A 23957-nucleotide genomic window follows, 5' to 3' on the forward strand; every position below is an offset into this window, starting at 1 on the left:
GCACTGGGGGTGTGTTTCTCCTTGTCTATATTTAGTTTGATCTCTACAGTGATATTGGAATATATAAATTAAGGCTGGCTCTGGCTCTTTGTGACACTGAGATCCCACAGATGATTTTTTTTGTGCAATCTGGTACTTTGACAGCAGGAATTTTGGGCACTGGGAGATGCCAGGGACAGCATCAACCCATCCATGATCCCTCAGGGTCCACATGAGCAGAGGAGCTGCTCCAGGGGATCGTCCTGTGGGAGCTGCTCCTCCTTGGGGAGATGGTTTGAGGGCAAAAGAGGAAAGAAGAGGCACAGGAATGAAAATCAACCTCCTGGGGATGCAGTTAACCAGCCTGGGCTGAGAGATGGGCACAGGAGGGAAAGGGGGACTGGAGGGGGCAGGGGAAGGCAGCAAACTCCGTGGTGCCTCCCTGCAGAGCTGCAGCACACCCCAAAAATCCCTGTCCCCAGATGGTGGCACTTCCCAAAGCCACCCTGATGCTTAGCAGAAAATCTCCCACATTTATTCTGCTGAAGCCAGAACTTCCACCTTCCTCAGGGAAGCAGCAGGAAAATTCTTCTCTGTAAGTTTGGATCAGGAGCTGTCAGAGAAAAAAACTCTGTCCCAAAATAGTGTTATGGCTCTTTTTGTTTGCAGCTGGGCCTGGCAGAGATGGTCCTGCTGGCTTTTGTACACAAACTGGGGGAATTCCTGAAAAAAAAATCCCACTTTGCCATATCTGTGCAGGGACCCCCTGGGGATGGGGGTGGGTCACTGACCTGAAGAAAAACCTCCAAAATGACTGGTTTGGTGCTGTGCAGGTGTGGGAAGTCACCCCAGAAAAGCCACAGCCATGGGGACAGGAACACACACAGGGAAAGGTTTAATTCATTTTATTTATAGATAAAGGAGGCATTTTGGGATATAGATTAAAAAAAAAAGGCAGAAGTCTGAGATAGTGAATGCTCTGGACTGAAAATGTGGAGAAAGGAAAGAAAATTGAGCAGATGGCAGATTTCCATGGAAAACCAAGGTCAGGGCTGTTCTCCCCTCCCTGCAAAGATGGGGGCTCAAGGCAGCTCAAGAGACATTTTGTCAGGATGTGAACTGACTTAACAACAAGCACAGTGGTCCGGGATTTACTTCTGCTTACAAAAAAAGAGGAGTAATTAGCTAATCAGGGAGATGAGGGTTTGCTCCAGGAAAGCCAAGGGAGAGCACCCAGTGGGTCCTGATCCAGCAAAACAAAGATGCTTGGAAAAGTGGGGCCTGAGCCCAGCCTCCCTCTCTGTCAGAAGCAGAGGGATTTAAGAAAAAACCCTGATTTGAGGTGATGCTGGAGCCTGTGGGTGCTCCCTGGTGGGGCAGACCCGATTCCAGCAGCTAAATCACGGCTTGGCTTTACAGGAGGAGTTTGGGAATATTAAAATTGAGCAGAGGCAAAGCAACGAGCTGGTCCAAAAGGCATCTGCCAGCAAAGCCACTCCAGGGAGCTCCTGGACAACATTCCCCCAGCCTGTGATGGGAATCTGCTGGGATCTTCCCGTGCTTGGAATGCCCTGCTCCGCCCTGCCGTGAAGCAGAGCCTGTCAATGGGCTGTGCTTCCCCGTTAGCTCAAACTTAATTAGGGAAAAATAACAGCCATATGGTAATTCCAAACCCAGGCAAAACAATGTCTGTGTGTTTGGGTCTGGCATACTCAAATATTTTCCTACAGCATTAATTTTTAATTCTTACATCAGACCCGCATAAGCAAACATAAATAGGATTTTATGCTTTCCACAATCCATCCAGCTTGTGTTTGTTGTTACATACACTGAGTAATCGCTGCCTGCCACTACTTACAGAAGAGCTGATAATAAATATTAGGACACAAACTTACAAGTTAAATGAGATACAGTTAAGTAGTCGATTAAAAGGACACCCATAACCTCAGGTTACAAAAGACTAAGTATTGCCGTTGTAATGTGCTTTTCTCGTTCGTTTTGGTTGCTCACCTGCCAAATCTGCCCCGGGAGGAGCGGCCAGGAGAGCCTGGAGTCTGCACTGGCTGCAGATCCGGGCTGTGAGTGGGATGGATGAGGAGAATCAGGCACAGAACATTATTCAGATAGTGCAGGGAGGTTGCTCCCCTGTGACCCCGCTGTGCTGGTGCTGCCTCAGCGGTGCTGTTCAGGCAGGAGCTGTTCACTCCCAGCTCCATCCTGGCTTTTCCTGCCCGCTGTTCACACGGACAGGGACGGGCTGAGCTCCATGTGGGCTCGCAGGAGCGCGGCAATGTCCCCGTGGGCCAGTGACAGCGCCGAGTTCCCACCCTGCAGGACACAGGAGGTGAGACATCACCACCCCAGTGAATCCCTGCTCCATCCCAAATCTTCCCTCCCTCCGTTCCTCCCTGCTTTACAGTGAGTCACCATCCCAAAGCTCCCCTTGGGCCTCAACCACACCAAACACAGCCCAGCTGTGCCTCTGCCCGGCCCCCGTGCCCTCCTGCATGTCTCAGATAAAATTATAGTTTAATTGGAAAATAGTTCCATAATTCCAAACACAGCCCTGTGGGCCCAGCAGGAGGAATTTCCGCCCGCTCCCGGCCCAGCCCCATCCCACACATCCCCACAGAGAGGCTCCGTTCTCGGGGAGGAATTAATTGCTGCTAATTTCTTGGAGCTGATGCTCTGCTGATTCCACATGCCCAGGATTTCATCTGGGATTTTTCAGGGTTACACCAATGCTCCTGGATGCAGTATGCTCTCACAGCCACCCCATCCCTGGCAGCAGCACCAAAACCAGGGGTACGCTCCTAAGAGCCATGCCCTGATTAGAAAACAGACTGAAACCTCACTTCTCACTTAAAACCCAGCCCTCAGGGACTGCTGCCCAGAACACGAGGTCCCAGCTGAGGATGCCGTGGAGCCTCACCTTGTCAGTCAGCGTGACCTGGCAGCCCGGCTGGGCCAGGAGCAGCCTGACGATGTCGGCGTTGCCCTGGCGACAGGCCACCATCAGGGCCGTGGTCCCCTCCTCGTCCTGCAGGTTGACATCGGCCTGGCAGGACAGCAGGGCTCGCACCATGTCATCCCTCTCGTGGCTGACCCCCAGCATCAGCGCGGTCTGGCCTCCCTGCAGGGTCACAGGGACAGGCTGAGCACCCCCTGCCCACCTCCTCCCACAGCCCTGCTGGCTCAGACTGCCAGGGATGACAAATAATAATAACAACAATAACAATAATAATAGCATGTATAGAATAATTGAATAATTTAGCTTGGCAAAGCTCTCTAAGATCACTGAGCCCAGCCCTTAACCCAGCACTGCCAAGCCCACCACTAAGCCACATCCCATAACCACATATCAACATTGCACAGTATTATTGTATGGTACATAGATGATAACAATTCCTATTAATACTGCATCCTATTGCATGTTATTATTAAATCACACTGGGGCTCTTCAGCAGGTGTTGTGAGAAACACCCGTTCACTTGTGGAAGGTCCTTGCAGCAGCATGGCCAAACTGCCCAGCTGCCCCCAGATGTGGGTTCCCCAAATCCTCCTGGGAGGTTTAATTCAGACCTGGAATAACTTATACAGCAGTTTGGGAGCAGAGATGGATGAGGGCACTCTCATCTCTAAACCCAAATGTGTGACTCTGATGAAGCTCACCAGCAAACCTGGGGCTCCCATGCCCTGGGATTCACCCCTCACTGCTCCTCCCTGCTGCCACTTCTACTTCAGGAAAACTTGTTGGCAAAATTTTCAGCCTTTTTTAGTTTCTCCACTTCCCCCAGCTGTCACACCCCTTCCCAGGGAGCTGCTGGGTGGCTGCAACTCAGCTGAGGTTCCTTTTGGAACATTTGGGAAGCAGCAACTCCAACCCCAGACCTGCTGCCCAGTCTCAGCCTGGCGCTGCCATGGGAGGTAAGGAAGCCAAATTATTCCCCCAGCTGTTTCCTGTCACACACCTGGGCAGCTCTCAGGTTGACATCCCCCTCCTTCAGCAGCCTCATCACCACCTCCATGTCCTGGCGGGTCTCGGGGGCCGCCAGCGGTGTGAGCATCACGGCCGTGTATCCAGCACGGTTCTGCAGGTCCAGGCAGCACGTGCCTGCAGGGGATGGATCCAGCCCATGGTGGATCACCCAGAGGGAACAGAAAGGAAAGAGGGAGTCACACAACGTGGGGAATATTATATTCCCAGAAAAAGGAGTTATTCCATAATGACACAGGACAGGGATTTATCTGTTTTAAATATCCAGGCTTGTGAGCGCAGCATTAAACGGCCCCTGGTGCTACAGTTAATTACAACTGTTGAGGTCAAATCAATTAACTTTGAAGACCACAACAAATAGAAATTAAAGGGGATAATTAATGCCTCAAGCACATGCTGGTTGGAGCTGTGGGCTGTTTGCTTTGGCTCCCGTGGCAAGGGAGCAGCAGAGCCCATCACCCAACGGGCGTGGAAAACATCCTGGCCCCGATTCACTCATTTTTCACTTCAAAGAGCCCATTTCCAGCTCCACCACGAGGAATGAGCTGTGTCTGAGGGTGAGGGCTCTGGTCCAGCTGCTCAAACCCTTCCCTCCCTGTGCCTCTGTGGCAACAATTGGGTTATAGATGTGTATGATAATCTGCCATTTCCCAAACATTTCTTGGATTGTCCGGCCCATGAAAAAAGGCCAAAGTGCCTCTCCTCTCTTGGAGCACGAGCACATTTTTGCCCTGTACAAGCTCAGCTGAGATTTTTGTTCTTTCATTGCAACACAAGAAGTTCAATAGTTTAACATGGGAGTTTTTCTGCAGTGCTGATGGGTTTCTTGTGCTCTCAGGGGTCTGATCCTCCTGCCCCGAGCCATGATCTGGCTGCTGCAGGAAGCTGGGGGCCACCTCATCCCACCTGGACTGGGGCCATCAGGGACATCCCTTTGGATACAGCATCCCTGAGCCATCCCCAAACTCAGGCTGCAAAACCTCAAGATGTGAGGGCTCTAATGAGCCTTAATATCCCTGAGGAGCCTCAGCTGGGACCCCCAGCTACATCCATGGCCCCAGAGCTGAGCTATGGATGACTATGGATGCTGGTCTTGAGGTCAGCCAGGTCTCCTGGACGGACCTCAGCCCCATCCTTGTATTTTGGATGGATCTCAGGCCCCTGTTTTTCTCCTGGATGGACCTTATCTCCATGTTTTGTCTCCTGGATGGGGCCCTTGCAGGTAGGTGGCTGTTGGTCCTCAGCCCCACCTCTGTCCCACCTCCTTTAGCTCCTGACTGAGATCCCTGGGAGGAGCCTGGATTCCCTTCAATGTTTGCCATGTCTGGGACTGCCCAAGTCCCCATTCCCTGTGTAGGCACCACTCATGGGGACACAACCCCTTGGTGAGAGCCATTCCCAGCCCAAGGAAGGGCCTGGCTGAGCAGGGTGGCTGTTCCTACCCGTGTCCAGCAGGAGCTTTGCAACCGGGAAGTTGGAGTGGGACACGCTGTAGTGCAGAGCTGTGTTGCCGTTCCTGTCGGGCAGGTTCACCACGGTCTCCAGCAGCTGGGGCTGGATGTCCCCCAGCGCCTCCAGGTACGCTGCCACCACCTCTGGGCTGGAAGATTTGTGGCTGGACACCTGGAACCACTCCTGAGAGATGGAGCCGAGGACGTGCTGCTGCAAACACCAAGGTGTCACCGTGACTGTCCCTGTGGAGCGGTGGCTGCCCCAGCTTGGCCCCACGTGCTCTGGCACCACCCAGCCAGCATTTAGCTTGTGGGTTTGTGATTGCTGCTACAACTTGAGGGGAAAAGAATTTCCTGTGGTAACTTGGATGAGTAACCAGACAAAACCTTCATCTTCCTTTTTTCTCCCCCCTTTTCTTCTCTTTTTCACCATTCTAAAACTGACTCACATGTCAACTCACCCCCCTCCCTTCACAAAGCTGTCCAGGGCACAGCCTGCAATGTGCCATCAGGATAATCTTGTCCATTAAAGTGAACAAAGAGCATGAACCGTGTCTGAAACGAGATTGGGAAATATCTGTACCAGATGTTTGTTGCTTGTGCTCCTGATTTCTGGGAGGTGTTCACTGAGGAGCTGGCAGGCAGCAAGGAAATCTTCAGAGGGTTTGCATCTAAAGGGAAAAGAGTTTGGTAAATCCACCATGGGACAGGACTTGCAGGAGATATTGAAGCAAGTAGGAGAACACAGGCAGATGAGGGTGGAATATGTTCAACACATTTAAGTGTTGAAATTATTGGACACAAGTTGTCCCAAGTTGATTTGACACAGATTTTAGATACAAAGCTAAGCACTTAAGCAAAGGTTTAAGCCCAGAGTCACAGATTTGTGTGGTCAACTTCATCTATTACAAAAATCCTTAAGGGTGGAGGGGGGAAAAAAAAATCTTATTCCTGAACCTGTAAAGAACTTTACCAAAAAACTTTCCATGAGTGGGGAGAAATGAGCTAACTCACCAGACATGACTCATTGTCAAGTGTAGGGCCTGAATCAATCCCCATTAGATTCTGCAGTAACTCAGAAAATATTTAGCACTTTAAAGCCTTTTCCCTTGCCTGCAGAGGTCAGCACTGCTGTTCCACCAGCAGAAGCAGCCCTGACCCAACCCTGTGTCCTGCGGCCACCACCCGGTGTCCTGGTTACCTGTGAGCCTGGTGCTGAGAGCAGGGTGCTGCTCCTGCTGATGCCTCCTGCTCATCATCATCATCATCATCCTCACTCTTCTCCCCTGAGGAAGCCTCTTTGCTTTCCCTTCCAGCCTGCTCGGGCTCCAGGTCCCCGGCTCTGCCCTCGGTGTCGGTGTCGCCGTCCGAAGCGCTGTCGTCACAGCTCGTGTCTTCGCTTGACGTTGTCTCGTAGCTATTTGAGGACACCACATGTTACTCCCTCCTTCCCCAGCCACAGGGCCTGGCCAAGGCTCATTGACTCCAACGGGCCTTGGGTGAAGCCCAGGGTGACAAGCAGCGAGTTAAAAGGTCTGAGCCGCAGCAGGAGTCGGGGTTAGTCTTTGTCTGGCGCCTTAAGCAGCAGGAGTGTGACAGAAGCAGTTAATGAGCAGCAGGCAAGGTTACTTCAGGGTTTGGAGGGATGTCCATCTCTCCCAGCCCGGGCAGGAGCTGAGAGCTGCCTCCCTGCTGGGAGCTGTGGCAGGGTGACAGCAGCACAGCCCCTGTGGCAAGGAGGGACTGGTGGCACCGGCAGCCTCGAGGAGCACGAGACAAAAGCTGAGTTTTCATGGGCTGAATCCACCATTCCAGCAGCCCTGACAGAGATCTCTCCTCTGCTTGTCTAAAAGAATTAATATTAATAATATCTTCCACAAAACAGAACATTTCACTCTAATGGACCCCGGAACTCTCCCCAAAGTAATCAAGAGTCCTCCAGTCCCTACAAGTTGTAGCCATGTGGTAGAAGCCAGCAGCTGGGCAGTCAGAGGAGCAGGATGTGAGCAGAAAGCAGCACCCAGCTGTGTGCCCAGCCCAGGGACACTGACACTGCACTCTTCATGCCAGCACACCTCAGCAGGAGATGCTGCCTCTGCTTAGCTCACAGAGTTGGATATTGGACACACCTGGAATGGGGAGCACAAACTAAAGTCTCCTTCACCCCGAGGTAATTCCTCATTTACCAAAGCAGCCTTTTCCCAACTGCTGTTGGTTTTGCTGGAGCATGGGGGCAGGTTAGTGGCAGCGTGCCCACTCAGGCAGTGCTGGCCTCCTCCAAAACCCACCAAGGTCAGTGGGAATCCTCCTAGGGAATCTTCCCATGGGATCTTCCCACCTTCCCCAGCTGGGTTTTGGATGAAGCCCCAGCAGAAGGGTGTGCAGAGAGGGTCAGTCCCCAGCGTGTCCCCGCTGCTCTGAACACACAACCACCTTTCCTTCACAAGGTTACTCACAGGTTATCAGTGCTGGATTAAAGAAGGGAGAAAAGAGGCTCCATTTCAACTGGCCTTTTAATCAGGAGGTTTGGAGGGGGAAAGAGGGGGAGAAGGAATGACTTCTCCAGCGATACAGAGGGCATTCCACGTTAAAAGGCAGGTTTTATCTTCTGAATGGATGCTTACCCACCATTTACCCCAACAAACTGGAGATTCTTTTTGGTCCCATTGCCTCCTGCATGGAAACCATAACCTTTCTTTTTCATGATGGATTTAAGACTTGTGGTTGGAGAGTTTTCTACCAAAATACAAAATAATAGATTAATTAAGCAGACGTGCCATAATTAGCAATAATTATTCCCAACCTCTAGCAACAAGCTACAAATCATAACTGTAAGCACCTTACTTCATCTTATGAGAGTCTTTTGATGTCTTGCAAAACTACAGGTACAGCTGGCCACAACCTGAACCTGCCCTGTCACCTTTAATACAGGTCTCAAACCTCTCCAGGTGACTGGGAATATAAAGGAAGTGACAGGGAATTATGTATTTGTCCTATGAATAGAAGTAGATTTTACTTTTGTAATACTGTTTTGGTTTTTGGGGGTTTTTTTCCCCTAGTAGTAATGTATTGGAAAATTCCTATATGAATCTGCTATAATACTACATGGATGAGGTTTTCCATTGGACTTTGAATAGTGTCTATATATTAAGGAATAAGTCACTTGTCTATTTGCAAGTCCCTTCCCTCCCTCTCCCAGTGAACAGGCATTGGATTCCCATCTTCATACAAGCTAAAATTGTTTTAGATGAAGGTCTGTGAGCGGGGACAGGTCTTTTCCCAGCCTGGTTGCTCAGTTAGTTTGACTGGTTTGGGTTCTGGAGAACTCTACACTGATTTACCCCAGATGAGCACCAGCCTCATATTCTTGCAAACTGAGATGTCCAATCCAAATAAAAATTATGTTTATTTGATGGAACAGCCACCAGCGTGACAGCTTTTGGAAGCTGATCCTGCATATAAATGAGCCACTGCTTTATGAGCTCCTACATCATTTTGTTTGTTTTTTTTCATGTCAGATCCATAACTTGTGATGTGCAGGGATTTGCCTTTCTCATCATGTTTGTCGAGACTATTCCTGATCTGACTGACAACAACTGTTCCACCACACCCCACCCTGCTCCACGCTGGAATAAATGGGAAAAGATTTGGCCCAGACACAGCAAAGCCTCTGCCAATATTATTTACCCAACTGTTGATAGTGTGTGTTGGAATTCTCCTTATCCACGGGCCCTTGCGAGGAGTAGGCAGAGAGCAGGGAGTTTAGGGAATTAACTAATTGGTTCTGGATGGAGCTGAGCTTGGAGGCCGGCTGCTTGATAGCGCTGGCCAGCTCGGGGTACCCGTGCTCCAAACACAGCCACTGCTCCTGCAGGAGCTCCTGGATCTTTTTGACATATTGCCCGATGGGATCAACAGCCGGGACGTCCTCGTGGCCAGGGGCACCTTCCTCTTGCAGCCCTTCCCGAGCTTTATCTTCTCCAAAGCCTGCCTGGCTTCCACCTGCATTTGGGCCAAGGGAGTTCTGGTGGTTCTGGTTGTCGTCACTGGGGTGCTCATGGATCTGCAGCTGGGTGAAGCTCGGAGCAGGAATTCCAGCCTCCATGCTGGCTTCACCAGAACGTCCCTCTGCTCCAGCGCCCGCCAGTCCCTGCTCTCCGCACGCGCCCACCTCCGCGTTGGTGCCGTCTGCCCCGTGGGCACCGCAGCCGATGGATCTGGTGGAGAGTGGGATATTGACGTTGATGCCTTTGTCCTGGGCCTGCCTGACCCCTGGCACCTGTGAGGGCTCGGTGTTCACCGCAGCATCGAGGCACTGCAAGGCCCCGCTGCCCCGCCGCCACCGCGGCTCAGCCTCTTTGGACTTCTCCTGGCACAGCTGCTCTTCCAGCTGAGCTTTGGAGCTGGCCAGCAGCTTAATGCTTTTCTCCTTCTCCTGGATCTCATGATCCTGCTGCTCCAGCACTGCCCTGACCTGCTCGAGCTCCTCTTTCTTCTTAGCCAGCTGCTCCTCCAGCTCAGCAATCTGCTGCTTCAGTGCCGCGACCCCGCCGGGCTCTCCACCATCAGGAGCCTGGGGAACACCGCCCTCCTTGTCCCCTCCATCCTGGACATTCCTCTTCTCACCTTCCTTCAGCACATTCAGATCTACCTCGCTCACACTTAGCCTTTCCGCAGGGTTCACGTTCTCCTCTGCCAGCTGGGGGGCAGCCGGCGGTGCTGCTTCACTGCCGGCATCGGCGGCATCGCTCTCCTCGCCCCCGCTCTCCATCACCACCTGCAGCTGCTGGTTCTGCCAGGGGGGCTGCACGGGGCCCAGCCCCGGCAGAACCCCACCGGGAAGCCCCAAGGAGCCGGGATGCCCCAAGGAGCCGGGATGCCCCAAGGAGCCGGGATGCCCCAAGGAGCCGGGATGCGCCAAGGAGCCGGGATGCGCCAAGGAGCCGGGAAGCCCCAAGGAGCCGGGATGCCCCAAGGAGCCGTCCTGCTCCCAGCTCATCTCCCGCTGCGGGATTACCGCGCTGCTGGCCGAGCCGGGCCGGGAGGTGCTTTCGGAGCCTCCCTGGTCGTGGCGGTGCTGCGGAGGGGTCCGGAGGGGCGAGGCTCCGGCCGGGGGGGTCTGGCCGGGGGGCAGCGCATCGGGCATGCTGGAGGCTCGCAGCAGCTGCGGCCGCGCCCGGAGCGCATCCTGCGGCCAGCCCAGCTCCGCCTGCCGCCGCGTCTCGGCCAGCAGCGCTCTCCGGCGGTAGCTCGGCTCCTCCGCCTCGGCGGGCAGCGGGGCTCGGGGGGGCTCCTCGCCCAGGGATGCCTTTCGCTGCGGGAAGGAGCAGGTGGAGGTCCAGCTCTTGCTGGGAGAGGCGCTGGAGCAGGCGCGGGAGCCGTTCTCGGGCAGGCTGAAGTTTCGGGGCAGGGTGTTGAATTTGGGCTGCTTGGCTCTGCGGTGGATGTGGACCCTCCTGATGGTGTTGCCTTTCTCGATGTCATCCACGTACTTCAGGAAGTCCAGGTCCAAGTGGAAGCCGTAGGGTGTCTCCAAGGAGTAGGGGAGGCTGCGGGGCTGCTCCCTGTCCCCATCGGGTTTGGGTAGCTGGCCATCTGCTGGAACAACCCCCAGAAAAAGAAGAAATTATTGAATTTTGGGGAAAATAATTGCTTAGAGCAGGGGGAATATGTTTTTTTTTTCTTTTCATCTCAGTTTTGGGCAGGCAGGGGCTGCAGCTCATTATCGTGGAGGCTCGTGGTGAAGCTGTGCAGAGACACAGTGGCACACACCAAGCTCTGATCTGGTTTTCCAGAGGTACATCAGGTAATTGTTGCACTGAGGAAGCCAAAAATTTCCTGAAATCATGACTCTAATTGGCAATTAAGCAAACAGCAGGTTTTGCAGGCAGAGCTACGTGTCTGTGTAGGTACAGAGAGCTGCCTGGTGGATAATAAATCCAGCTCAATAATAGAATATGGGATCAATCTATGACAATGACATTTTTCAAGGCTTTTGGTTTGGTTTTAACTTTCCAGTGGCATAAGCAGGAAATTCAGTGCACACCAAGGAGGAAAATCATTGCCTTGCTTCATCTGCAACCACCAGGTCACAAATTATTCCTTGAAAATGATGGATCTGGGCAGAGAGGCTGGACACAGACAGCGCCAGCCGCGGCCATGCGGAACACGCTCATCTCAAGGTGACCAGCTCAGCTCCCAGCACTGCTCCTAACTGAGGCAAATCACCACTAAATGGGTGTCAGCGTGTTTGCCCACCCAGCCAGCACAGACAAACAACAGCTCTCCACCAGAATCCCCCCACTTCAACACAGCCATCTCCAGCTGCAAATTTCCATTCACAGCCCCCAGGTTTCCAGCTTGGGGTTAACAGTTCAACTTCTGCACCACCAATGGTTCCCTTTATGCAAGTCCCTGAAATCACAGTGGTTTGGGCTGCTCTGCACCTCTGAGCAAACAAGTTGGGGTCCATGAGGAGGAGGAGGAGGCACCAGGGCCCGTGGCTGACCCCTTTGTCTCCATCCTGGTGGAGCAGCTGGAGAGGATGAGGACAATTTGGAACAGATTTTGGTGCTGCTCCTCACAGAGCATCACTGAGATTGTGAGGCGCTGTCTGGGTGGAAGTCAGAGGAAGGACAGAGGGAAAGCACCACTGGGGTCATCCCAGGGCACAGGAGCACAGCTGGAGGGTGGGAGCAGGGATCTGTCACAGAGCATGTGAGGACAAAAATGAGCTGATCTAGAGCTGGGAGCTGCTTTGCTGCAGTTTTCAAGAAATCTGCATAATAATGAACGATGCATTTTTCAACTCTTAGCCCCACATCCACAGAGAACAGGTTATTTACAGCATTTCTGGTAAGGAAATTATTGCAGGGCTTGGTTGGTTTGTTTTGGGTTTTTTTCAAGGAATAAATGAACAAATAAACATCCTGTAGGCTCCATACCTTCTGTCTTCTCCATGGTGGGGTCTAACTGGGCTGTCACTTAAACATCTTCTGGCAAGGGCTGAGGAGTCGCTTCACCCCTGAAAAAAAAAGAAATGGATATTTTTAATTTAATAAAATAACACAGCCATGGGAACTTCATCTCTCCTTAAAGCCTTACAAGTCTTCAAAGGCCACCCCCCTCCTACTTCCCATCTTCTGCAGCCCAGTGGTGTCCAAGAGCTTTGAAGCTGCTAAAATCAATAGCTCCTTTTCCAGAGGCAACAACTTGTGCTTGACAGACACATCCCAGGGAGCTGGTCCTTGTAAAACATCCCCTGCATCACACAGGGTTTGATGGCCAGTGAGGACAGACAGACATTTGGGATTACTTGAGATCAATGGCACAGGGACCCTTCACTGACCCCTGTGAGCTGGAGATATCCAACATGATAAAAGATCCCTGACAACAGGGATATAAACTACACACAGAAATTACTGGTTTGCCTTTTTTTGTTTAAATCCATAACAAGCAAAGATTCAAAATTTATGTTGAATCTTGTTCAAATGACAAGACTTCACGTCCCTGCTGTTAAAAAGAACCTTCACCAAAGTGCACTGAACCACAGACAAATTGCTTTCAGCTCAGGGAACAACTTCAGGTGGAGATCCACCACGGCCAGCACTGAGATCTTCACACCATTTCTGGGCTGGGTTACCCTCCAGCTCCTTCCCATCACGTGGACCCAGATGAGACCATCCTGAAGCATGAGAAATTAAGGCTGGGAAAAACCAAGAAAGGTCCTGGGTAAAGCTTTTCTCCTCCCAATTCTTTAGAAAGGCACAGGGAGGAGGCAGGGAAGGGTGAAGGAGGTTGGGGCAGTTGGACATCACAGTCCAACTGTGCTTGGCTTGTGTGAGGAGGACAACAACGCTCCAAGGGAGAAGGTCTGGTTTTAATTTCTGCCACAGAGGATGAAGTGGGAGTTTCCTGAACAGTAGGTTGTTTGTTTATGACTCTCCTTACAGTATCCAGTTTGGTTCCTGGCCAGAGACGGTTCCACAGCCACTTGGAAGTCCATCCCTGCTCCTCCAGTGCATCCCTGAGCTATGCAACATTCTCAGGGCAGGACAGAGCAGCACAAAGCCTGTGCTGAGCCAGCCCCAGCTCACACCCACCTCATGGACCAAACCACTCAAGTCTGAACTCATTTTCTGCCTGCAGTGCTTTGCCTCAGCGAGGGCTTTAGCACTTGACCACAGATCCAGAGCTCCCCACAAAGGGGCTCCAGCTGACCTTTACCAAAGACCAGCTAAAAAATGAAGTCAAATTCTGCTGTATTGTTACCACAGGACATTGCCACATCCCTGAAGTGTCCAAGGCCAGCTTGTGAGTGACCTGGTCTAGTGGAAGGTGTCCCCACCCATGGAATGAGATGATCTTCAAGGTCCCTTCCAACCCAAGCCATTCTATGTCTCTGTAACAAATCCTTTGAAAGATCAAAACCTTTTAAGAAACAATTAGCTGTCAATCAGGTAGGCATGGTTATGGTCAATGCACAGCCTTGATGGAAAATCAGGAAGGTCCCAGCCCAAGGAGAACATCAAAGCTCTCCAAAGCTCCACTGGGGTCACAGAGGGTCACATTGATGCCCACCCAGCACCTTGTGAGCTCCTGGAAAGCTCCTGATGTGCTCTCCAATTAACCACACTCCTTCTGCAAAGGGCAGCTCCTTCTGTCTCCTCCTGCCAACAAACAGCACGTGCCAAAACAAACACCAGCCTCTTTCTCAAATGTTGTTTCTTTCCCTTAATTTTCCAACTGCAGACAATTCCAGCCTAACCAGCTACACTCCACTCTTGTAGGTCATTTATTCAGAACTGGGGGGGAAAGCCAGTGAATAGGATAGTTTTTAATATCTAGATAATTACATCTATTTGGATCATTTATGAGCTGGCCAGGTCCCAACTCTACAGCCCAAATTGATACTACGACTACTCTCCTTTGACCAATCTTCTTCAAAATCGCCTCGTAAAAGGATGCTGAATGTACCCAACCAGCTTGCTGATGTTCTGCTGTCCCCTCTGGGGCAGCTCAGGCACGGAGAAGGATGGCTTAGAGCCAAAAATGTGCTTCTTTGGACCCCACAGCTGCTCTCCCATGCCTGTCCCTAAGAAAAATGAGATTAAAATATGAAGTCATCTGCCAGAAGTAGCAGACCCCTACACCCAGGGTCCAGCCCATAATTTGAGGAAGGGTAACAGCTTTAGGTGCGTCTCCATCCTGCTAAAACCTGTTAGCCTGACCCTCTGTCAGGTTCTATATTTGCTGAGATTTCTCCATTAAATAAAATTGACAACATTTCTTTTTCTCCTATGCATCGCTGATTTTCACCTTGGCTAGACAGAGAGGATTAATCCAGATTGGAATTAGGCTGTTTTTCTCAAGGCAGGAATAAATACATCAAGAAATGGAAACGGAGAAGCCAAATATGTGAGAAGGCAACAGCACAGAGCGAAGTGGTTTTATTCCCTGGGGCAGCCTGTTTGCAGGGACAATGTGCTGTCTTTTTAACCAGCCTGGACTCAAACACTGGCTCTTTACACTCACATTTAACCCTTCTTTCACTCCATGCCACTTGCCAGGCAATGTGAGCAGCTCCACCAGCCACCCCAGCCAGCAGAAAGGACAGCGCCACAACACCCCCAAACATTTAAATTACAAATTAACTCAACCACATACCACAAACATCCACAAAATCCATTCTCCCAGAGTGTCTTGCTAGTAATTTTAACTGGGAAACAGTTAACCCTGAGCCCACAGATAAGCTAATCCACCAGCTCAGTCGTGTTAGCTGTAACACAACATGATTTGAGCTCTGCCTGTCTGTTCTCCTGCAGTGCAGCAGCAGCTCCAGCACTTCGTGGTGAAAGGAAAAAACTGGTTAGCAAAGCATTTTGTCATGTTACCTGCTCATGCTGGCACCTACAAACCCCCCGAGGAGCAGCAGCTCTCGCCTCCCTCCAAAGCATCTTCTCCCATGGCCAGAGCCGGCAGCGAAGGGTTCGGAGCAGCAAACGCGGCGTGGCTGGACCCCAGCCTGTTCCAGCAGTTACAAAGTTGGTCAGCTGAGCTGTGACCTTGCTCAGAAAGCAAATACAAGTTTAAACCAAGAAGCACAAAAGAGGGATTGATTTTCCAACAGAGCAGCCCACGGCTCTCGGATGACCTTTACGAGGACAGTCGAATCCCGGTGCATAAAGCGAGTTACTTTTCCAGGGAATAGTTACCTTTCTCAGAAAACCCAGAGCACCAAGCGCTGCCTGGGCTGTCGAGGGGGGCACTTCCTTATCAGGGCTGATAATTGGAGAGAGAGTCAATAATTAACGGCGGGGTTGTTGCCGTACCTGCTGCTGCAGCTGCAGCCCTCCGCATGCTGCACCTCCGGCTGGAGCATTAGCAATTCCACGAGCGCCTCTCCCCAGGAAACGCAGCCGGCTGCCGCCACTCGCAGCCTGGGGGAAGCTGCAGAAGGGCTCAGTGTCCCCAAATCCTCCCGGCGGAGCCGCGTTCCCACGTGTGGAGCAGGCACAGCCCCTCGCCCTTGTCCCCATCCATCCACAGCCCCAGGAGATGCCGGACGGGATGGACACACGGGCAGAGTGTCCCGGTGTCCCCGGGGAGGGGACAGTGCCACTGTCCGTATCAAACTCTCCAGCCCCTGGCTCTGGGGTTATCCATCCAAACTTCCAGCTGGTGGAGCAGACACGTGGAATGGGCTGCCCGGAGAAGCTGTGGCTGCCCCTGGATCCCTGCAAGTGGCCACGGTCAGGTTGGAGCAGCCTGGGATAGTGGAAGATTTGCCTGCCCATGGCAAGGGGTGGAAGGAGATTTAAGGGCTTTAAGGTGCCTCCCAAGCCAAACCAGTCTGTGATCCTGTGATTTTGGGCAGGGTGCTCGTGGCATGTGGCTCAGTGACGGGCAGAGTGCCCACCCCAAGCCTGTCCTGAGCATTGGCATTCCCCTCGGGCATCCTGGATTGCTGCCCCTCCAGGCTGGCAACAGGGACAAATCCCTCAGTCTCTGCACTGAACTTCCAACAACCTCACGCTTGCAAAGCCGAGGGGTTCAGGGCTGCAAAATTCTTCCAGGGCTGGGAAAGAAAACCCTGGGAAGTGGAGGCATCCCCTGGGACCCGGGGGCTCTGCTGGGGGCTCTCACCAGGGACTCCCATCACACAGCACCTTTCCCATCGCTGAACGAGCAGCACAACCCAAATCTCACGCTAGGGAGGAAAACCACATCTTGTCACTGTGTGAGAGCAGAGCTGCTGGCGCTGCTCCAGCTCCCTGCAACCCCCCAAACGGGACTTTAACACATTAACTTTGAAGAAAAGCAGACAAGTTTTGCCTTTGCAGGAAGCAGAGTATCTGGACGCGTAGACAACCAGCAGTGTTTGTCCTTTTGCCAGCTCTCCCCGAGGCACGGATGGGTTAAACTTCCGACCCAAGGAATGAAAAATAATTTCAGCAGCCGGTTAAATGCCGCCTTTCCCAAACACTGCTTTTCCCAAATGCCGCCTTTCCCACGCGGCTCCATCCCACACCGCGCGGGGCCACGGCTCGGTGTCGATGGCTTTCTGCTTTCACAAGCAATTACTGAGCCTGAGGTTCCAAACCAACTCCAGAGCACGTTGGCTCGTTTTCTGCTGAATTCTTCTGCTTTAGTTACGCTTGTGCGTCTTTTCTGAGCACATTCTGCCACTTGTGTTCTCCAGACAAAGCAGCACGACAGAAAAAATACACGTATTTCTGTATGATGCTGATGTAAAGTCATTCTGAAAGAATTGTTTGGTTTTCCCAATGGACAGACCTAGCAGGAAGCTTTAATTTGGAGCATTTCCTCATTGCAATTACCTACAGTTGTTCCCACATTTAATCCCTCTGGAACTGAAGAAGTCTGTGACCCTTTAAATAAGCTTTTAATCGGGAGCTATGAAGGGAAGGAGTCAAAACACGCAAATTAATTAATTATGGGCTGGTGCTTGATGGATTCACATCCAGCCTCTGATAGCTTTGCCCAAGAGGGCTGCTGCAGGGTGGGAAGTGGGGAAGGGGTTCACCAAGGTTGTCCCCCAGGCATGAGAACTGAGGTCATGGCCTGAAACTGCTGCTGCTTCACATCAGGCACCGCAGCTGCTGGGGGGGTTTGCTCTGCCAGCTGCTCCCATGGATGAGAGGAACCAGACGGCCCCAAAGTGGCTCAAGAGCCATCCCATCCACCCCTCCTGGCCACCACTGCTGCCTCCCTGGATGCTGCCTTCCCCTGCCCACAGACAATCCCTGTGGGATGGCAGGTTTGGCCTTCACCCCCTCTTTTCTCCAGCACGGGTCCATCACAAAGCGATCCAGGGACAACTGAGATCATCCAGTGCCACCTCCCTGCTCCAGCAGGGTTATCCCAGAGCACCTTGCTCAGGAGTGTGTCCAGACAGGTCTGGAATATCCCCACTGAGGGAAACTCCATGGCCTCTGTGGACAATCTGTGCAGGGCTCGGTCACTGCCCAGGAAAGAAGTTCTGCCTCATGTTCAGGAAATTCCCAGGCATCAGTTTCTGCCCATTCCTCCTGTCCCATTGCTGGGCACCAGTGAGCACAGCCTGGTCCATCTGACACCTCCCTTTGGATACTTGTATCCATGGACGGGTCCCCTTCTCAGTCCTCTCTTCTTGAGACTGGCCAGGCCCAACTCTCTCAGTCTTTCCTGAGCACGGAGATGCTCCAGGCCCTTCCTCATCCCCACAGCCTCCACTGTCAGCTCCATGTCCCTCTTGTCCTGAGGAGCCCAGAGCTGGACACAGCAGTCCAGATGTGCCTCACGGGGCTGAGCAGAGCGGCAGCATCACCTCAGGGTGACCCTCAGACAGAGCTGACCCTTGGTACCCAAAGGGTTACACCAAACCTGCTCCATCCAGGCGGTCTGGATTGCACAACAACCGCCTGAGCTACCACTGCAAATGGACATACCAGGAATAAAAATGGCCTCTCGGGGAATATTTGTTGTACGGATTTTTCAATTCTGTTTTCACTGCAGAGGAAGAAAAATAACCCACTTCCAGTCTGCTGGGGACGTGCACACGGGTGGGATCTCCGCTGTGATCCGCTGCCCGCTGGCACAGCCGCGGGAAGGAGTTTCCCTCCAGGAGGAAAAAAAAAGAGGTTTGAAAACTTTGCGGGATTAAATAAATACCTAGCTAAATAAAAGCAGTTTAAAGTCCTGGTTTGCAAGGAGTTGTCATGAGGTTTCCCGAAGTGAGAGCAAACAGAGTTCCTGATGGATGAGGTCTGAATCCTGGGAGCCCACCAGCCACCTTCCCACGTGTGTCTGGCATCACAAAATCACCACTGGCAGTGGTCCTGTGCCCCACAGCATCCCTTGGAATGGCAGCTTGAGGGGGAAGAAGGCAGCTGAGCAGACCCAAAATTAAACTGGGGAGACCAGACAATGCCTGAGCCACTGCTATAAACCCAACAGCACCAGGAGGAAAAGTTTCCAAGCCGGATCCATCCCAGCCTGCAGCCACAGCACACGTGCTGGGCAGCCTTCCCTCTGTGCTGGTATCACCCACGGCACGTGCTGAGGCAGAGCAGGACTGGATTTAGGATGCAAAACCTGTAAGTTATGGGAAGAGCCTTCATCCTGGGGTCAGTGGATGGTCTCAGCACGTGGCTGATGACAATGGGGGCCCCTCAGCACCGGGATCTTATCACACCCCAAGAGGAAACTCCCTCCACTGCTGCCTGCCCGGGGCATCTCCAGAGCAGAGCTGGGAGCTGGAAGCAATTTGGGAGTGCTGGAGAGGGACGAGCTCTCTCTGCAACCCATCAGCTTGTGGCTGATGATGGAGAGGTCCAGGCTGGCCTCCCACCCTCTCTGCAAAAAAAGCAGCGGAGGAGGAGGCGGATGGGGCTGGAGCTGGGGGCTGTGCACATGGAAAACATCCTGGAGGCGTGTGGGGCCTCCCCGGGGTTTGAACGGAGACGTTCACAAGGAAGCTGAATAATGAACCCGGCAGCACTTAATAAAGAAGAGGATCTCTTTCAGCAAGCCCTGGGTGTGCAACCCTTGGTACTTAAACAGCCATTTCAGGCCCCTTTCCCGACGTCTGTAATAAAGCTGTGTGGACACTGATTTTATTAAAGCTGCTCGTTGCTGTCTAATAAATGTTATGAGCTTCCTGCCAGCATTTCCATTAGAGACGGCTCAGACCTGGAGGTATCAGATATCCAAACTCTCTCCCTCTTTTATGGATTACCAGGAGGGGAAAATGATCACATTCACCCCCTCCTCTGATAACCTCTTTTCTGACTGACCTCCAGCTCATTCCAGCCAAGGACTTACAAAAGCTTTGGTCGATTCTTGTGATTTTATCCCGTGCCTTGAAAACTGTGGTGTTTTCCCTAAAGTCTTCTTTCCCAGAGCCAGGCCATCACAAAAAGCACCCAAAGCCCTGAAACAAAAGTGCTCCACAGTCAGAAGGCAGACAAAAATCTGAGGTGCCTCGTTTCTAATGTTTGCTCTCTTTGCCTCAATCCCACAAGTTTTGAGAGAAAACAATGAAGCCCTGCTGTGGTTTCTGGTCTCTTCCAAGCTGCTGGTTTCTACCTCCTTGACCTTGGGACAAGTCAAGCTTTGCTGCCATGACACTGAATAACTCCCACATGGTCAAAGTGGGAAATTTTAGGTGCTTTTAGGAAAACCCTTTTGTCTGCATTTCTCTCCTCCTCCCTGGGCAACCACCGCAATCCCCCATGGAGACACGGAGCCATTTCACATCGATTTCTGACCTGAGCCAACAAGACTTGGATTGATCACACTCCTGAAAAGTTTAAAAACCTCTTCACACAGGAAAATTTCTTTTTCAGGCCACCTGAAATCACTGTCCTCATTGATTGGGACTGCAGAGAGGGTGGATGTGCCGCCTTCCTCCTCTGCTGGTGATTTCTGTGTGGATAACAGGAGCTGGGAGCTCTGGAGCAGCATTTCCCACCTCTCACCCATTTAGGAAATGGGGATTTTCCTCCAGGTTTTTGACCAAGTCTCAGCCACTGAGACTTTACATTGCTGGTGTAGTTTCAGCTTTCTCACTCACACCACATTCAACCCTGACAGGCAGAGGAACCAGCTGCAAAGACGAATTTAAAATATTCTCACTTTGAAGATGGAGACCTCTGTGTCTGGGTAGGTTTTTCACCATACTTCACATTTCTGATTCCACCAAATTCTCCATTTGGGCAGTGTATTACCTTAATAATGACACCACCTTCTTTATCATGTGCTGTTTAAACCCTGGGATGGGCAGGACTCGAGGCTTCCAGAAACATGAATTCCACTGAGGTTTAAAATCAACAGGGTTGCAGCAGGAGCTCCCTGCAGCCGGTTCCTCCCCACTGCTGTCCCCTGGCAGTGTCACTGTAAGGATCTCTGCCCCAAGCCATGGGCTCCTTCACACCCCTGGAGTTGGGGTCAGGGTTTTATTGACCAAAATCTGCATCCCACTGCTCTGGAGCCAGGCAGAGTCACATAACCCCTGTCAAGTGGGGCACCAAATGGAAAATACAATAACTTCACATATTGACTTTTTTCCCCTCATCAACTGGGTCATGCTCAAACCTGTGGCTGCTCCCAAAGCTTCCTTAAAAAGACCCAAGATTTGATGAGTTGGGCTGCAACACACAGTGATGAAAATACGACTTTTAAAATATTTGGCAGCTGTAAAACCACCAAGGGAGGGACCTGAATTGGGACCGAGCTCGTGAATGAGCCTATGTTCATGCAGCAGCCGTGTCCCAGGATCTCAACACTGCTCCTGATTCAAGGAATGCTTTGAGACCAAACCTCTCCCTCCTGAAAGGTTCCCATGCCAGAGTTGTTTGATGGGAAGGAATGTCATATTCCTGAGGGGATGACACCGGGGAGATAAAACCTTCCTCACAACAAGACTTTCTGGAGAGGAGCAGAATGGTTTTCCCATTCACAGGAAACTGCACCTGGAGTTTGATAGAGCCCACAGCAACAACAAGCTCCCTTGACATCTCATCTTCAGCAGCAACAGGTTCCCTGACATCTCATCTTCCAGCTTCAGGACTGTCTGAATGAATCCACTCACTGACCCCTCCTCAACCACAGGACCTCCCCAGCCAGGTGACTGTCGTTTCAGTAAATATATTTATTTTTTAAATATTACAATCAAAGTGACAAATAATCAATGATTAATGTGAAGTTACAGGTTCCCCTCCTCTGCCATCTCAGGTATCATTTAAGAGATCAGCTTTGCCCATTTAGCCCATCCAAAATCAAACACAAATCACGTGGAAGACTGCAAAACACATCCAAAGGCAAATGCTGATTTTTTAGCATTGCTTATGCAGGGCAAGGGTAGCAACCACAGCAATGTTTTTGGGTGTTCACCAATTTCATTTGGGCAACACAACTAAAATATTTAATATCTGGGGTGGCTCTGGACAAGGGAAACCCATCCTGGTGGTATCACATCCCAGAGCTGTCAGGAAAATGAGATATCCCTGAAGAGACCAGACACATTTCCACCCCTGCATGGTGAACATCACAGCCAGAACATCCAGACCACGACTTCCTCCGTCCTGAACTCACGTGAACTTCCAGCTGAGATTATCCAACCCACGTTCTGCCTTCACCGACTTCCTCATGGACCACCCAGCCTCTTCTCCAGCGATCAGTGCTCCCCGTTCCTGATTTCTCCCGGAGCACAGCCCCAGCTCTTAGGCCTGACTGAAATCACCAGCTGGCCACTGGGAGCTGAGGAAAGCTGCTCGGGGCACGCCTGGTCCCGGCAGAGTTGGGCTGCTCAGAAATGCCCTGGCAGCGTGCACGGCCGGGGAAAGGCGATGCTGCCCGTCCCTCCGCTCCCGGAGCTCCGGACAGAGCAGAAATGACTTCGGGACCGGGAGCTGCTCCGTGCGGCGGCTGCAACGGGCAAGGAAACGGGGAGAGGCTGCGGGCAGGGGGGAGACCACGCTCAGCCTGGAGGCTGGGCTGGGGCTTGGCTGAGCCACATCTTGATGGCCAGGCAGGGTTTTACGGTTCGGCTTTGAGGCTAAACACAACTCTGGGAGCTTCCACTGCAATGCCCCAGCCCTCACACGGTGACCTCTGGGGGTCCCACCAGGGCTCGGAGCTTTCCTGCCCTCTCCCAGCCACGCTCAGTGCCTCCATCCCGGAGCCAGGGGTGCTCTGGAAACACTCCTGTCCCGAGAGAGCCACGGCTGCTGCTGCCCCGGGCAGCCACGCGAGGGGCCAAGAGCCCGGAGCACCCTTGGAGCACACCCAGGATCCCCCCTGGAGCACACCCAGGATCCCCCCTGGAGCACACCCAGGATCCCCCCTGGAGCACACCCAGGATCCCCCTTGGAGCACACCCAGGATCCCCCCTGGAGCACACCCAGGATCCCGCCTGGAGCACACCCAGGATCCCCCTTGGAGCACCCTCCAAAGCGCTCCCACACATTCCCTGAGGATCCTGGAGCATCCCTGAGCACTTTCACAACACTTTCACATCCCTCTGAACATCCTCCAGCGCAGCCCAGGAGCACCTCCAGCGCACCCCCGAGCATCCTCCAGCGCTGTTCCCGATGCTCCCGAGCACGCCCAGACACAAACCCCCCAAAACCGCCTCAAACTGCCCCAGGGCCCCGGAGCCTCCCGGCAGCCGGTGCCCGGGTCCCCGTGCCCGGATCCCGGTGCCCAGTTCCCGGATCCCGGTGTCCGGTGCCGGTGCCCGGATCCCCGTGCCCCGTGCCCGGATCCCGGTGCCCGGATCCCGGTACCCGGATCCCGGTGCCCCGTGCCCGGATCCCGGTGCCCGGATCCCCGTGCCCGGTGCCCGGATCCCGGTGCCCGGTTCCCGGTTCCCGGTGCCCGGTGCCCGGTTCCCGGTGCCCCGGTGCCCGGATCCCGGTGCCCGGATCCCGGATCCCGGTTCCCGGTACCCGGTGCCCGGTTCCCGGTGCCCGGTTCCCGGTGCCCGGCGCGGCCGTACCTGCACGGGCAGATCGCAGCGCCGCGGTCCCGCTGCCTCCTCCGGGAGGGACCCGAGGCGGACCCGGGGGCGGGGCGGGACCCGGTGCCCTCCCCCGGGCAGCGGGGCCGGCCCGAGGCGGCGGGGATGGGCTGCAGGCGGGACAGCGGGAGCCAGCAGGAGCGGCTGCTGTGGGAGGCTAGAAAGCTGCTTTTTGGGATATTTTTTTTTTTTTAACTTTCTCTCATGCCCGCGGTATTCAGTTTAACGCTTTATTTATACTTTTGTGGCTCATCCTGTTTGCACAGATGCGGATCGAGAGCTGTGGGAAGGGAAATCTGCGGGGATGGGCTCGGGATGCAGAACTTGAACTGTTTTTGCACCAGCTGTTCTCTGGCTCGGCCCTTCAGCCCCGCCCGGTTCACATCGGGCCCTTGTTCCTGAATCCAATCACATGGAAAATTATAAAGAAAAGGCAGTTTGGGTTTTCGGCTTTGAGCTTCCCCATGTGCCCAATCCCACGTGCTCATCCAGCTGCACCAAGTGGGGT

At 52.9% G+C, this 23957-nt stretch overlaps 1 protein-coding gene across 4 annotated transcripts; it reads right to left on the bottom strand.

Annotated features, from left to right (window-relative positions):
• Positions 1-868: 868 nt before the first annotated feature.
• Positions 869-23513, bottom strand: KANK4 (KN motif and ankyrin repeat domains 4). 4 transcript variants are annotated; one of them, XM_015636787.1, is made up of 10 exons: positions 23429-23513; positions 12372-12451; positions 9115-11025; positions 8052-8163; positions 6629-6844; positions 6011-6098; positions 5419-5638; positions 3951-4093; positions 2912-3112; positions 869-2307 (listed from the first exon to the last, which is right to left on the bottom strand). In XM_015636787.1, the coding sequence occupies exons 2-10, from the start codon at positions 12385-12387 to the stop codon at positions 2218-2220; spliced, it is 2997 nt and encodes a 998-aa protein (XP_015492273.1). In that variant the 5' UTR covers positions 12388-12451; positions 23429-23513; the 3' UTR covers positions 869-2217. The 4 variants fall into 4 exon arrangements, with proteins under 4 accessions (XP_015492273.1, XP_015492276.1, XP_015492275.1 ...); XM_015636790.3 differs by lacking the exon at positions 23429-23513 and adding an exon at positions 15321-16138 and having other exon boundaries at positions 5419-5635; XM_015636789.3 differs by lacking the exon at positions 23429-23513 and adding an exon at positions 15321-16137 and having other exon boundaries at positions 9115-11022.
• Positions 23514-23957: the final 444 nt, after the last annotated feature.

Source organism: Parus major, chromosome 8 (genome assembly GCF_001522545.3).
Source record: "Parus major isolate Abel chromosome 8, Parus_major1.1, whole genome shotgun sequence".
NCBI lineage: Eukaryota > Metazoa > Chordata > Aves > Passeriformes > Paridae > Parus > Parus major.

Bases quoted from the DNA above. Each gene is read 5' to 3' on its own strand.
- KANK4 (XM_015636787.1), bottom strand. The intron at 6,099-6,628 runs GTAACCAGGACA...TTTTCCCTTTAG, and splicing joins TCTCAGCACCAGGCTCACAG to ATGCAAACCCTCTGAAGATT. The intron at 2,308-2,911 runs GTGAGGCTCCAC...TGTGTCCTGCAG, and splicing joins AGGTCACGCTGACTGACAAG to GGTGGGAACTCGGCGCTGTC.